Raw genomic sequence first — 13,739 nt, 5'->3', positions numbered from 1 at the left:
TTCTTCATTATTTCTGTCACATTCTGTTGCAGCGTATTTTCTGCATTTTGTTACTGTTACTACTGCACTGTTGTTGCGATTCTTCATTATTTATGTCACATTCTGATCTATTCCATTTTCTTGTTGCACAGATGTCAGATAATATCTTAGACTTCACAGTGCCACAAGATACAAACCTCAATGCGTTGAATGAACTATCAAATGAATTTGAATCTAATGCTGAACATGATGTTCAATCTACTGGTAACACTATTAACAAGCGGTCTAGTGTGTGGGAACATTTCAAAGAGGTACCTGACATAGGGGAAAATGGAAAGAAAAAGGCTAAATGCAATTATTGCCCTCAGCTCATTGTGATTAGTGGGACAAGTGGTATGTGGAATCATCTAGGAAGATGCGCTAAGTATAACTCTGATGACACCCAAGGGACCCAATCAAGGAAAAGGAGAAAAATCGTTAAAAAGGGTCAAGTTGTTTCTTCTCCAAGCTATTCCAAATTTGATCAAGAGGCATGCGGACCGCAATTAGTGAGAACTTTTGTGTGTGCCGAGCTCCCATTCCGATCTGTGGAAAATGAAGAATTTAGAAAGTTGTTGATTATCTTGCTTACAAAGAGAAAGTGAATTTGGCTTACACAGTTTTCATGTTCACATGTACAATTTTTTTCTGTTGAGTTATTGGCAATTTCCAAGAACTTGTCAGATTTGGATGGATTTAAGAGAATTGACAAACTTGGTGCAGCAATTTTCCATATGGCATGTTATAGCAATGGTTAGATATGACATGTTATAGAAAGTGATCACTTGAAGTGGGAGGATCATTGAATTGTTCCAGTAGAGATTTTTTCACTTGAATTTTTTCACTTCACAGAGGCAGCTAACAAGATTTTCATGTTCACAACTATTGAATTGTTTCAGCAATGGTTAGTTTGCCATGACTAACAATGAGATTATCCTAGTTGATAGAAAAGAAACTCATGTAATTTTAAAACCATAGGTTGATTAGTCTGTGTTCAATTACAATTCAGGATATAGAGACTCATTTATCTGGCACATAATTGTTTAATCTGAATGCAAATGTATAGTATTAGTTACTGTCAAATGTCTTGAATCCCTTTCTAAGCCAATTCACTTCAATTCATGTCTTTTTGTTTTGCAGGGCCAATACCATATGAATGATCAAACATAATTCATAAAGTCAGAGATCAATTTGGACTTCAAAGTTGAAGTTATTAGCTACTTGTTGAGAGAAGATGTCTGCTATTATAAACATTTAGCTTTATTTTGTTTTGCCATTGTAATAGTTTTCTTTGGAAGGATGTTGACTCTATTAACTTATGCAAGTATGATCTATTGAGAGTAACTAAGGAATTATTGTGCATCTTTATACTTCAAACTGAAGTTGATTTTATTGTTACTTAAGGATTAAACTCTTATGATTTATGTGCTCTTATGTTGATGTCAATTGTACAAAAGATATACTTTTATTGCATTTTTTGAAATTTACCAAAAGACGTGCTCTTGTGATTTATGTGCTCTTATGTTGATTTTTTTGACTTGGATTGGATCGGATCATTTTTTCAAATCCGAAGCAAACTAAATCGAACCGCGAAAGTAAATATTAATACATATTTTTTTACCGTGTTTAATCTTATATATTACATTAATTTAATCTATATTATTATTACTTCATATCTTTATAAAATAATCGATAATAATTTTCATACTGTAATTCTTATTTCTTAATATATTTTGCCTTAAACTTATTATTTTACTGTGTTTGTGTAATAATAATATTAATAAAAAAATTATATTCTTAAAAAAAAGTAAATAAAAAAATATTTTGCATTTTGGATAAAAAACACAATTAAATATTCACAAAAGGATAAAAAAAATACATTTCGGTTCAAAATATTGGTTTTGGTTCGGTTCGATTCATAGATAAGAAAACGGTTAACTGAACCATAACTTTGGTTAGCTCCATACTTAAAACGGTTTGGTTTAGTTTTTTCAAACCATTTCAAAATTTCGGTTCGGTTCGATTTTTTAGATTAACCGAACCATACCCACCCCTAATTATACCGCATTCTTCATGCTTGATTCCTCTAAGACAATATTTAATTATTTTAGTTTTAAATACTCTTTAGCATTTCTATAAAACTCTCCACACCCGTCTCTCTCAAACTAGATGTCACGGCTTTCTTGTCCTTTCTCACCATCATAACTTTGAAAATTGGTCTATCTTGGCTCTACGGAATTCCCAACGATTCATCAAAAACAGCGAAACCATATAAAGTTGTATTTCTGAAATTTGAGTTCGAATTGAAATTAGGTGTGTGTTCACATGGGAAAGGTTAATCATTTCCCACCATGGAAAAGTTGGATTAAGTGAAGAACATATTCTTAACATGTTCTCTCAACACTAGATTTTTCTTCACACTAACTACCAACAATTTAAAAATTCTGAAAATTAATTTTCAGAAATTAAAAAAATCAAAAAAATATAAAAAAATTCAGATAATTTTTTTTTAAATTCTGTAATTCATTTATTGAATGTTAGAATTTTTTTTTATTTCAATAAAAATAAAATTTTGGAAACTAAGATAAGTTTTTATTTTTCTAAAAAGAATATATTTTTTAATTTCATAATAAAAATCCTAAAAAAAATATTTTGAAATTAAAGTTTTTTATTTTTCTAAGAAAATAAAATTCTGGAATTTTTTTTTCATTTTTTCAAAAAAAAAAATTCTAACATTCAATAAATGAATTACAGAATTTTAAAAAAAATTATCTGAATTTTTTTCGATTTTTTTAATTTCTGAAAATTAATTTTCAAAATTTTTAAATTGTTGGAAGATAGTGTGAAGAAAAATCTAGTGTTGAGAGAGCATGATAAGAATATGTTCTTCACTTAATCTAATCATTGAATCAACTTTCTCATGGTGGGAAATGATTAACCTTTCCCATGTGAAATGCCACCTTAAAATTATTCATGTTAAATTTTTATCAATTCAAAATCAATAATGTTTTGGTTACAAACTCCATACCAAATTTGATGCTAAACTTGTCAAAGAAAATTAGAAGAGTGAATAAAAAGAGAAAGTAATGTCAGACTTTAATTTCTTTTTTGAAAATAAAAAAGGTGAATTTTTATTATTTTTTGAATAAAGGTGAATTTTTATTATAAAATGGAAGCAATTAGCTTTGAATCTAAGACCTCATGTATACTATCCAAACCCTTCACTCACCAATCCTAGTTGCTTGAAAAAAGGAATTTGGAATTGAAAATTTTAGCCCGTTAGTTTTGTAAAAAATATTTTCTATTTTTTTTTTTTTTTTAAAATACAACTTCATCTTTTTGAGGGGAAAATACGTATAACTTTTTTTTTTTTTTTAAGAAACTAAAATGAATTATATTACCACAACTAAGGTCTTCCTAGCACAAGGTGTGCCAAGGAATAAAAACCTCAAAGTCAATACAAAATTAAAGTACAGACAAGAGAAAAAACCAACACCACATAACAGCGCCCGTTACAACACAACCATTACCCTATGCCTAGAATAGTGAATGAGCTAAGCCACCAACCATGATAGTTAAAGGGAAGGGTAGCATACTTCACCTTCAACCACTTGAATGTTAACAACTTAATCCTATCCACCACCTGCATAATAGAGCTATCCTTAGAATTAAAAATTCTATTATTCCTTTCCTTCCAAATTTCCCACAAAGTCGCAAACCATATCACCTGAAGAATAGATTGCCTCGACTTAGAGACAACGCCTAAAAGAGTGAACTGCTTAAAATGACATGTTACATCTTAAGGCATCACCGTAGCTATTCCAATCCATTGGAAAATGTAATTCAAAACCGATCCAAAAATATTACAATGTAAAAATAAATGATTAGATGGTTCAACAGATCCACATCCCACCAACACAAAATTGAGCATCAACGCCTAAAGCATGACGCCTATGTAAATTGTCCTTAGTCGACAACCGATCACGAAATAGACGCCACACAAAAAGCACCACCTTCAAGGGGACATCCTTATGCCACAAAGAAGTCGACATCACTGAATGATCAATATGAACCTGCGCGATGAGAGTTTTGATTGCACTTTGAACTGTATAACAAGACGTAGAATCCGCACTCCACTTCCAACCATCCTTTCTGTGAACCTGAAAAGAAACATTTTGAAGTAAAAGCCTAAGCTCCTCTACCAACTCTTCCTCCCAAGCCCACAACCTTCTCCTCCACCTCCAAGCCTCACCCTCCTCCTCCCAACCTAACGCTCTCATCGTAGCGACCGACTCCCCCCTTCAAAACCGACAAATCATACAGCCTACTAAACCTATCCCGAAGCGACAACTCTCCCACCTAAACATCCGTCCAAAACAAAACACTGGAACCATCACCCAAACTACGACTCACATGATTCTGAAACCAACCCTCTGAATGCAAAGCCACTATATTCCGCCACCACATTGACTCATTGCGCCCTCCACTACACAAATGACCGCCCTCAACCCTGTTCCGCACCGCTAACACCCTAAACCACAAACTATCTCTCTCCGTCAACACCCTCCAACACCACTTCCCTAATAAAGCTAAATTAAATTCTTTTATTCTCCTTACCTCCAAACCACCAACCTCCTGACTCCGACAAACAGAATTCCAATCAACCCATATAATTTTCCTATGGTCTGCACTCCCCCCCCCCCCCCCCCCCCAAAAAAAAAAATTATTCAAAATAGATTCAATAGAGGAGACAATACCTGACGGAGCCTTAAAAAAAGAAAGAGCATAAACAGGCAGAGACGATAGGACAGACTTGAGTAAAACCAAGCGACCACCCAAAGACAAGTGTTTCGACTTCCAACTCGACAATCTAGAATTAATACGGTTAATGAGAGGCTTCCAAAACACCATCCGACTAGCATTCCCTCCAATAGGCAAACCAAGATACAAAAAGGGTATGGAACCAGCGTTGCAATTCAACACCGTTGCCGCTTCCGCTAACCATGAACCATGAACATTAACCCCCACAAAAAGACTCTTAGAGAAATTCACCTTAAGACCAGAGAGTTCTTGAAATAGTAATAAGATAGCACGCAAAGCTCTAATATTCGCCCAAGATTTATCACATAAAATAATAGTGTCGTCCGCAAATTGGAGATGCGTCACCCCCACCATTTCATGGCTGCCCACCTTATAACCATTAAATAAATTATTTACAACCAGAGCCTCCATAAGCACATGAAACCCTTCCGCCGCCAGAAGAAACAAAAAGGGCGAAAGAGGATCCCCTTGCCTCAAACCCCTATGTAAGGAGAACTCATATGTGGGAGACCCATTTACTAACACCGATGCTGTAGCCGTCCCAACACATTTCTTAATCCACTTTCGCCAAAGAGTTGGAAAACCCATTTTCACCATGACTTCTTCCAAGTAATTCTAATCGACAGAATCATAAGCTTTCTCAAAATCAACCTTAAAGAGTAATAAATCCTTTTTCCGTTTACGAGCATCATCTACAACCTCATTCGCCACCAAAATCCCATCAAGAATCTGACGACCTTTAATAAAAGCCGACTGAACATCAGAAATAACAGAGCCAATTACGGAACAAAGTCTATTTGCAAGAATATTTGAAATTTTTTTATACATGCAATTAACCAACGAAATAGGCCGAAAATCATTGAGACCTTGAGGACTATCAACCTTTGGAATAAGAGCAATAAACGTACTATTTATTCCTTTTGCCAATTTACTGTTTCTATGAAATTCCACCAAAAACCGCATCACATCACATTTCAACACATCCAAAAACTCCTTTACAAACCCAAAAGAAATTCCGTCAGGACCCGGACTTTTAAAGCTATCACAATCCCACACTGCTTTCTTGACCTCCTCCAAAGAAAAAGGTTTGATCAAATCTACCCCTTCACGAATATTTCAAGAACGAAAATGCAAGCCATCCATACTAGGCCGATTGACACACCGAGCTTGAAAGTGAGAAGAAAAATGATTATACACAGTTGCCCGAACATTCTCTACCCCGTCAAATAATACACCATCCACCAGAATAAAAGGAATAGCATTCCGACGACTTCTATTAGACATTACGTTGTGAAAGAACTTAGAGTTTGCATCTCCTTCACGTAACCATTGTAACCGCGACTGTTGCCAACAAATACTTGAATTAATCCGAGATAACGAAAATAACTCCTCTGAAAACCTATGCATATCTTCGATCTCCTCCTCCAACAAAGCTGAAGTCTCGGCCTTCACCTCAAAAGCCTCAATGCGATCCTTCAACAAGGTAATTCTAGCCGGTAAATTCTGAGAATGACGTCTGTGCCACTCCTTTAAGGCGAGTTTGATGAGCTTTAATTTTTCTCTCAAAACATAACCACCCCAACCTTCCAAATGATAGGAACTCCAAATTTCGCGGACAAAAGAATTATAGTATGTGAAATTCTCCCAACATTTTAACATACGCACCGGTTTAGGTCCCCAATTAGCAATATCAATACACAGCTGAATAGGACAATGATCTGACAATCCTCGCGACAAAGCCATCTGAATACAATTAGGCCACACCACACACCAACTTTCTGACAACAAAAACCTATCAATTCGACTCATCGACCTCCCATCCCCTCGATACCAAGAGAACCTCCGCCCCTTGAGCGGTAAGTCGATAAAACAATTATCATCAATCATAACATTAAAACTAGCGCTACCTGAGTAATTAACAGCGCCACCCACACTCCTTCTTTTCTCCAGATAATAAGAAGATTTTAGACGCGTAAAACTTAACTGATAATATCAATATATTAAACTTGACACATTAATCCGAGTTAGAATATGAGACTTCATAGTTGTATGTGCGTGAGACTTTAGAAGAAAACTAAGAAGAAAAGATGAAATAATAGTTAGAGATGATGTATTTGTGAAAATAACAAAAATAATTCGTGTTGCTCATTGTTTTTAAAAAATGCACAAAATTGTTCGTGACAACAGTATATCATCCTGTTACAATTAACATCAACACAAATTTTAGAAAATGTTTTTGCGAAATAAACGAGCTTTTATTCATCTATTTATTTATTTATTTAGTTTAACAATAGGTTCATTTAATTTTACCAAAGTACTAAAAATAGCACATGAAGTGTCAATTTTCATTTAATCAATATGTTAAACAATATATTAAATGAGCTTACAATACATAACCTATAAACTATGAGCTCAAATATATGGTTTTCCAAATAGACCCGTACCTAAATTTCTTTTATGTATACATGTTAGAAGTCTCTCTCTTTATTGAAGTTACCTTCATTATTTTTCATTCTTTCAAGTTGAGATTTGGTGATGAAACCATGTTACTCAGTAATGGACTTCCGCATATCCAGTTCTGCTGATATCCCTCGTCCTTCTTTCAATATTGAAATTTGGGCACAAGTTGTTCTTTCATGGAGAATCTTATTCTTAATTATATATATCTCAAATATCAAATTTTAATATGTTTGGAGATTCTTGATTAGAATTGATTTTGTTTAGATTGATTCTAATTTGAAGCTACAAATTGAAGCTTTTGTCTTTGAACAAATTTAACATTCCAATCTCCAATTAAATTGCTTAACACGCTTTTAGGTTAACGTACAAAAAATAAATTATTTTACGTGTAATTTACTTTTAACGGAAATTAATTTTACAAAAACATGTCAAATTAGTTTTTATGGTTGAATCTAGGCATGACAATGGGACGAGATGGGGACGAGTTTTACATTCCCCGTCTCCATACCCAATTCTCATACACTTACCCGTTACCTATCCATACCCAACGGGGATGAGAAATTGAACCCCATCCCCGTCCCCAACGGGTTTGGGTATCTCCGCCCCATCCCCGTCCCCGCATTGAATAATTTTTTTTAATAAAAATAAAAGTTTTTTTGCAACTCCTATAGAAATGTTCTAATGCATTATCCAACAATATGCTCATTTAACATTTGTTAGATCGATTGATTTAGTTGCTCCTTTAAATATCAATGAAAGTTTTTATAACACGACAATTATCAAACAAAATAACATGACATATCATCGTAAAGTAATTTTCTACATTCGGGACGGGTTTGGGTATGGGTTCGGGATGGGTACCTATACACCCGTTACCCGTCCCATACCCGTGTTTTGAAATCGGGGAAAACCCATACCCAAACCCAATCAAAACGGGGAAAAACCGTCAAATTGGGTTTGGTTCGGGCGGGTAACCACGGATATGAGTTTTGTTGCCATGCCTAGTTGAATCATATGTTAAACACAAAGCTACTCAAAGTGGGCTGCCATCACTAGATCAATTGTTCTTTAGGCGACTGCTAGACTCGACTGCAATTTATATGTAACAGACATTACAAAACATCCTATGTGTTTGTGTGTAATGTGTTGTTAAGATGATTGATTTTCTCATCCAAAAAGGATTAGCATTGTAACTTGTTGCCCCGCTTGCCTTCCATTCTTCCATTTTGTATAAATTATATTTGGCTTGTATATATCAATACTAAAAAACAAACTATTTTTCTTATTGAAATCACTTTGAATTTATGAGTGTGTTTGGTTTAGCTTTTGCAGACGTGCATTTACCATTCCACTTTGCCGTAGCTTGTACATTTACTACCATTCCTACCACGGAAACAAACGTGAGCATGTACATTCACTCAAGCGCTTTGCCAATGAATCATGGAGTCATCTTTTAGTGACTATCACTAACCCTGATTTCCCTTTCCTTTCTTAATATAGAATGTACGTACTGATTTGTTTTATCATGAGATTTGCAAGTATTATTTTCTATCAATGTTTTAGTTATAAGACCAGCTACATTTATCAAGAAATGACACAGTGAAAACTAAAAACTTATATGCTTTGGTTTTAGTTAGAAGGACATAAGGAGTGCAAAAAACAATTTTCTTTCGTCTCAAACACTCGCTCTCTTTTATTTCACATTGATTTCATCCAACAAAAGAGTGAGTATTGATAAAAAAGAGAGCAACCTTCCCTGGCATCAGTAGTGTTTTATCAAACACAAAGTACTATAGCTTTATGCAAAGGTTTTCATTCATTTGCGCACAAAACAGCAAGAGAACACCTAAAATGTTATTGGAAGAAAAAAAGATACTATTACTAACCAATCTTATCTATAATGTCTTCAAACATACTTTCAAGATCCTCCAAATGATCCTCAAGAACATCTACTTCATGAAGGTCATTCTCATCAAGCAAATTTTTTGCCATTCTAATTGCAACATTCATCTTCCTGTTCTCTTGTGTGGAGAGCTTCAAGTTAGCATTCTGCTTCTTTAAAGCAGTTTCGATTTTATAAATGCAGCTATCCAATGCATTTTTCAGTTGAGCCATTTGTAGGAATTTCTCATCTTCATCACGGTGGTTCTCAGCTTCTTGAATCAACTTTTTAATTTCTTCTGTTGATAGCCTTTCTTTGTAATTAGTAATTATAATCTCATTTGTACTGCCAGTGGATACTTCCTTGGCAGCAACTGTCAATGTACCGTTTCCATCAATTGTAAAACATACATCAAAAGGATGGCCGCGAAGGGCAGGAGGGAATCCAGAGAGAGTAAAAGAGCCAAGCCGATTGTTGTCACTGGCCTTAGTTCTCTCCCCCTCATAAACACTGATCAAGGCAGAGGATTGGTTATCTTCACTTGTATAAAAAACTTTTGTCGTCTTGACAGGTATAGTAGTATTCCTAGGAATAACTACACCCATTTGATTATGCTCTAGCCTCCAACCTAAAGACAGTGGAGTAACATCGATTGTAACGCCCCGTTTTTCCAGCTTAAAAATTTTAAACATATAATCAGAGTAAACAACATATAACGGGATATCACACTTCTTAAAATCTCAAAAATAGATAAATAATAATTTATCCTGCAGCATAAACTTCAACATAAAGCAGCGGAATTAAATTCAACTTCGTAAATTGTCTTGGCACGCAGGCCTCATCAAAACACATCATAAGTTCAGTTAAGTAACGTCAAAACATATCATGTACGTAAAGGAAAGAGAAATAGTCACTAAAGATCCCCTCCCGTTACGTATCAGAGCAACCTAAAGACTCAGTGAGACAATGCCACTCACGACAGCACAAACAACAACCTACTCTGGATTACCTGCAAGTTACTCATACGAAGAGCAACATTTCCAAGCAGAAGGGTTGAGATTTCACAAAACAATAATATTAAGCATATAATTCAACAATTATATTTAACAACATAAAACATCTTATTAATCAACATTGATAATAATATATCACAAATCACTTCATAATAATCTCAACTTAATCATTTTATCATCATCGACTCGACAAATGCAACTATGCAACTTAGACCTCTTATATGCATGTGGTACCAATACGGGGCATCAAGCCCCCATCGCTAATTTTGAGCTAATGCTCCAACATGGTGAGTACAAAGCTTCAGGGCATCAAGCCCCCAACTATGAATGCTAATGCATGGACTCGACCTCTTAAACAACTTAATTCGGCAACCTCTTATACTAGTCCAATAATTTGGAACATCATCATCTTCAACATCTTAGACCGATTCATGCAGCTTAGTTAAATAATAAACAGCAACATAGGCAGTGTACAACAGTATGACATAATTATATCAAATTCAATTCATCAACATCTTATGTATACAAACATTCTTCAAGTAATGCATAAACATTATCACACATCATAATCAACAACAACATATCTTATTCAGCTTCACAGATTATAGTTAATCTCATTATTAAGTCTTAATCCTACCCAAGGGTTCAACTCTCGACAACTCGTGCAACAAAGGTCGCAAAATCTAACAAGTCACTCTGTTTTTGGGTCACTCGCGAGGCGAGAGCCTCTGCTTGCCGTGGCGAGTTCAGGTCAAAATCCCATAAGTTTAATTCCAGGTTCAATCTCATCCTAAATTCTTTCCTAATCATAATTAGACATGTTCAGGCACTCAAAAGCATCTAAGGTTCAACTCAAAAGTCAAAAATACGAAATCTTGCATGCTCTCTGGTCTAGCTCGCTAGGCGAGTTCATCTGTTCGCTATGGCGAGCTGCAACGTGCAACTCGCGAGGCGAGGGAAAATGGTTCGCGTGGCGAGCGATGAACTTCATCACTCGCGAGGCGAGGATCATCGTTCGCGAGGGCGAGCGATGAATGTAGGCTCGGGCAGAAGTGCAGTTTTTACGAAAATTCACCTTTTCTCATGGTTTTAAGCCTAACATTGATTCCAGAATTCATCCTACACATTATCTAAGGTCTAGGAACAGTTTCTACATCAATCTAACAACTTTTCACCGTTTAATCATCAATTCACTCAATTTGACCTAATTTACGATTGCTCTTAAACTCATCCTAATTCATGCTAAATATAACCATTGATTCATAGACTTAATAAGATTGCAAAGTTAGTCTCACCCTTACCTTGTATGATGAAAATCGCAACCCCTCTAGGTCTTCTCCATTCTCTTGGCTTTTTTTTTCCTTTTTCCAAAAACTGATCGTACGTACAATGTTTTTCTAAAACTAGGTTTCCCTATTTATACCTCCTCCAATTATCTTATCTTATCTCTCTTTCTCCCCCAAAACTCTCTAAAATATCAAAACAGCCCCTAAACTCAATATTTATTTTATTTTCAAATCTTATTTTATTAAACAATAAAATAAGTCACAACTCCTCATAAAAATCATAAAAACCACCTCAATCATATAAATCGCATAAATCATGTATATATTATATAAATATAATATAAACTCATCTAAAATAACTCTAGACTCAATTAAATAATTCGAAACGGGCGTTACATCGATCAACACTAAGTTTGGAACATTCTTAATGTCATCACTCAACAAAGCAGCCTGCACAGCTGCTCCAAAAGCAACAGCCTCATCAGGGTTGATGCTCTTGTACATATCCTTTCCACAAAAAGTCCCCCAATAACTGATGCGCTTTGGGAATTCTACTGCCACCAAGGTGATAGGCTTGAGTGGTGGGTTATCTACCGGTAAGTGTATTGCTGTAGATCATGCTCCTCTTCTTGATTTGTTCAGGGTTCCCATCATCGCAGGTTGATCAAAGAGGTTGTGTCGGTGTGTTGGAAGGCCCCTACGACGCCTTGGGTGAAGGTAAACATGGATGGATCCGTTATTGATCATCATGGCGTGTGTGGTGGTTTGTTTCATGATCATTTAGGTACGTTCTTGGGAGCCTTTACCTATAACTTAGGTAGGTGCTCGGTTTTCGATGCAGAGGTGTCTAGTTACATTCTTGCTTTGGAATTTGCGTCCCAACATGGTTGGACAAACAATTGGTTGGAAAGTGACTCTTCCAGGGCGCTTCAGGTTTTCAAAAATATATCGCTAGTGCCCATCCTTCTTCAGAACCGGTGGCATAATGCCCGCACTCTTAGTGTTCAGGTTATTTCCTCTCATATTTTCCGAGAAGGCAACACATGTGCTGACAGATTAGCAAACTTGGGTCACTCAGTTGTTGAGGAAGTGTGGTTGTCAGCTTTACCATCAGAATTTCAGCAGGATTTTTTTGCGGACCTGTGTGGTTTACCTTGGTTTAGATATCCGTAGGTGGCCGTTCTATTGTTTCTTTTTTGTATGTCTTTGTTTTTTATTTCTTTTTCTGAGGGTTTTGGCCTAGTCCCCCCTCTTGTATTTTCCCCCTTTTTTAAATAAAATTTGAGATTGGCGGTACAGGATGGGAGTTCATCGGGGTTCCAACCTAGTTGGGATATCTTTGCTTCTCCTTGTGTCCTTTCTCCAGGTTTACCTAAAAAAAATATTTGAGCTTTAGCGTGCCACATACATAATTATAGATAAGGTTGTAAGTGCACCAATAACTCATTTGTTTTTTATTTTAAAAAAAAGGTTGTAATTACATGTAAATTAGGTTAATAATAGCTGTCCTTGTCATTCTTCCGAAAGGATGACACACACAAATTGAGAGAAAAATAGTTACTAAGCGATTATATTTTAATTTTTTCCCCTAACTACTCTCATAAAAAAATAGAATACTTTTTTCTTTTGACCGAAAAAAACATAATATTTTTAATTTACATTTATTTTATGCGATCGAGTCAAACAAAAATTTATTGCATGCTTTCTCGAGAACATTATATATAGAACAATTGAGGTCATTTTATCTCAACCACAATATTCAATTAATTAAGATATTGTTCAGAGTATGGTAAAACCGAGTCTCTCTACAACCCTTTTTCCGCCGTCAACACCTACTACAAACCCCTTTTCCGCCGTAAACACCTCCTATTTTCCAAGCTCAGATCCAGCCATGTAGATGCTGGTATCGGTGGTGCGATGAGCGGCGTCGTCCCTCCACACCACCATCTTTCTGTTCTCCAGCGATTGTTTTATTTTTTGTGTTTATGTTCGTTTTTTTTTTCTTCGTTTCAATCGATGGTGTCCAAAGCTTTGTCAAATCTGGTTGTGTTCTATGGCAGTGGTGATTCCACATCCGCTCTTGATTGTTCTTTGTTTGTCCACGATTTTTGGTCCGAGTCTGATAAGGATTAGCGTGGAGGAGGTGATGGTGGTGTTGTAGGAATGGTTTTGGTGGTGAGGGTGATGATGTAGGTCATGGGTTAGGTGATGGGAGGAGATGATGGTGGTGTTGTGGTGGTGGCAGGAGGTGATGGTGGT

The 13,739-nt window shown here is 35.7% G+C and overlaps 2 protein-coding genes across 2 annotated transcripts; both read right to left on the bottom strand.

Annotated features, from left to right (window-relative positions):
- Positions 1-5,454: 5,454 nt before the first annotated feature.
- On the bottom strand, positions 5,455-6,582 carry LOC112416675 (uncharacterized). The gene is made up of 3 exons (XM_024770991.1): positions 5,985-6,582; positions 5,677-5,942; positions 5,455-5,592 (listed from the first exon to the last, which is right to left on the bottom strand). Exons 1-3 carry the CDS (start codon positions 6,580-6,582, stop codon positions 5,455-5,457), a joined length of 1,002 nt encoding a protein of 333 aa, XP_024626759.1.
- A 2,598-nt stretch (positions 6,583-9,180) lies between these two features.
- Positions 9,181-11,984, bottom strand: LOC11425948 (heat shock cognate 70 kDa protein 2). Its single transcript, XM_003623640.3, has 2 exons — positions 11,877-11,984; positions 9,181-9,855 (listed from the first exon to the last, which is right to left on the bottom strand). Exons 1-2 carry the CDS (start codon positions 11,982-11,984, stop codon positions 9,181-9,183), a joined length of 783 nt encoding a protein of 260 aa, XP_003623688.3.
- Between the last annotated feature and the right edge of the window lie 1,755 nt (positions 11,985-13,739).

The sequence above is a fragment of the Medicago truncatula genome, chromosome 7 (genome assembly GCF_003473485.1).
Source record: "Medicago truncatula cultivar Jemalong A17 chromosome 7, MtrunA17r5.0-ANR, whole genome shotgun sequence".
Taxonomy (NCBI): Eukaryota; Viridiplantae; Streptophyta; class Magnoliopsida; order Fabales; family Fabaceae; genus Medicago; species Medicago truncatula.
This window is presented reverse-complemented; position numbering and strand designations above follow the sequence as displayed.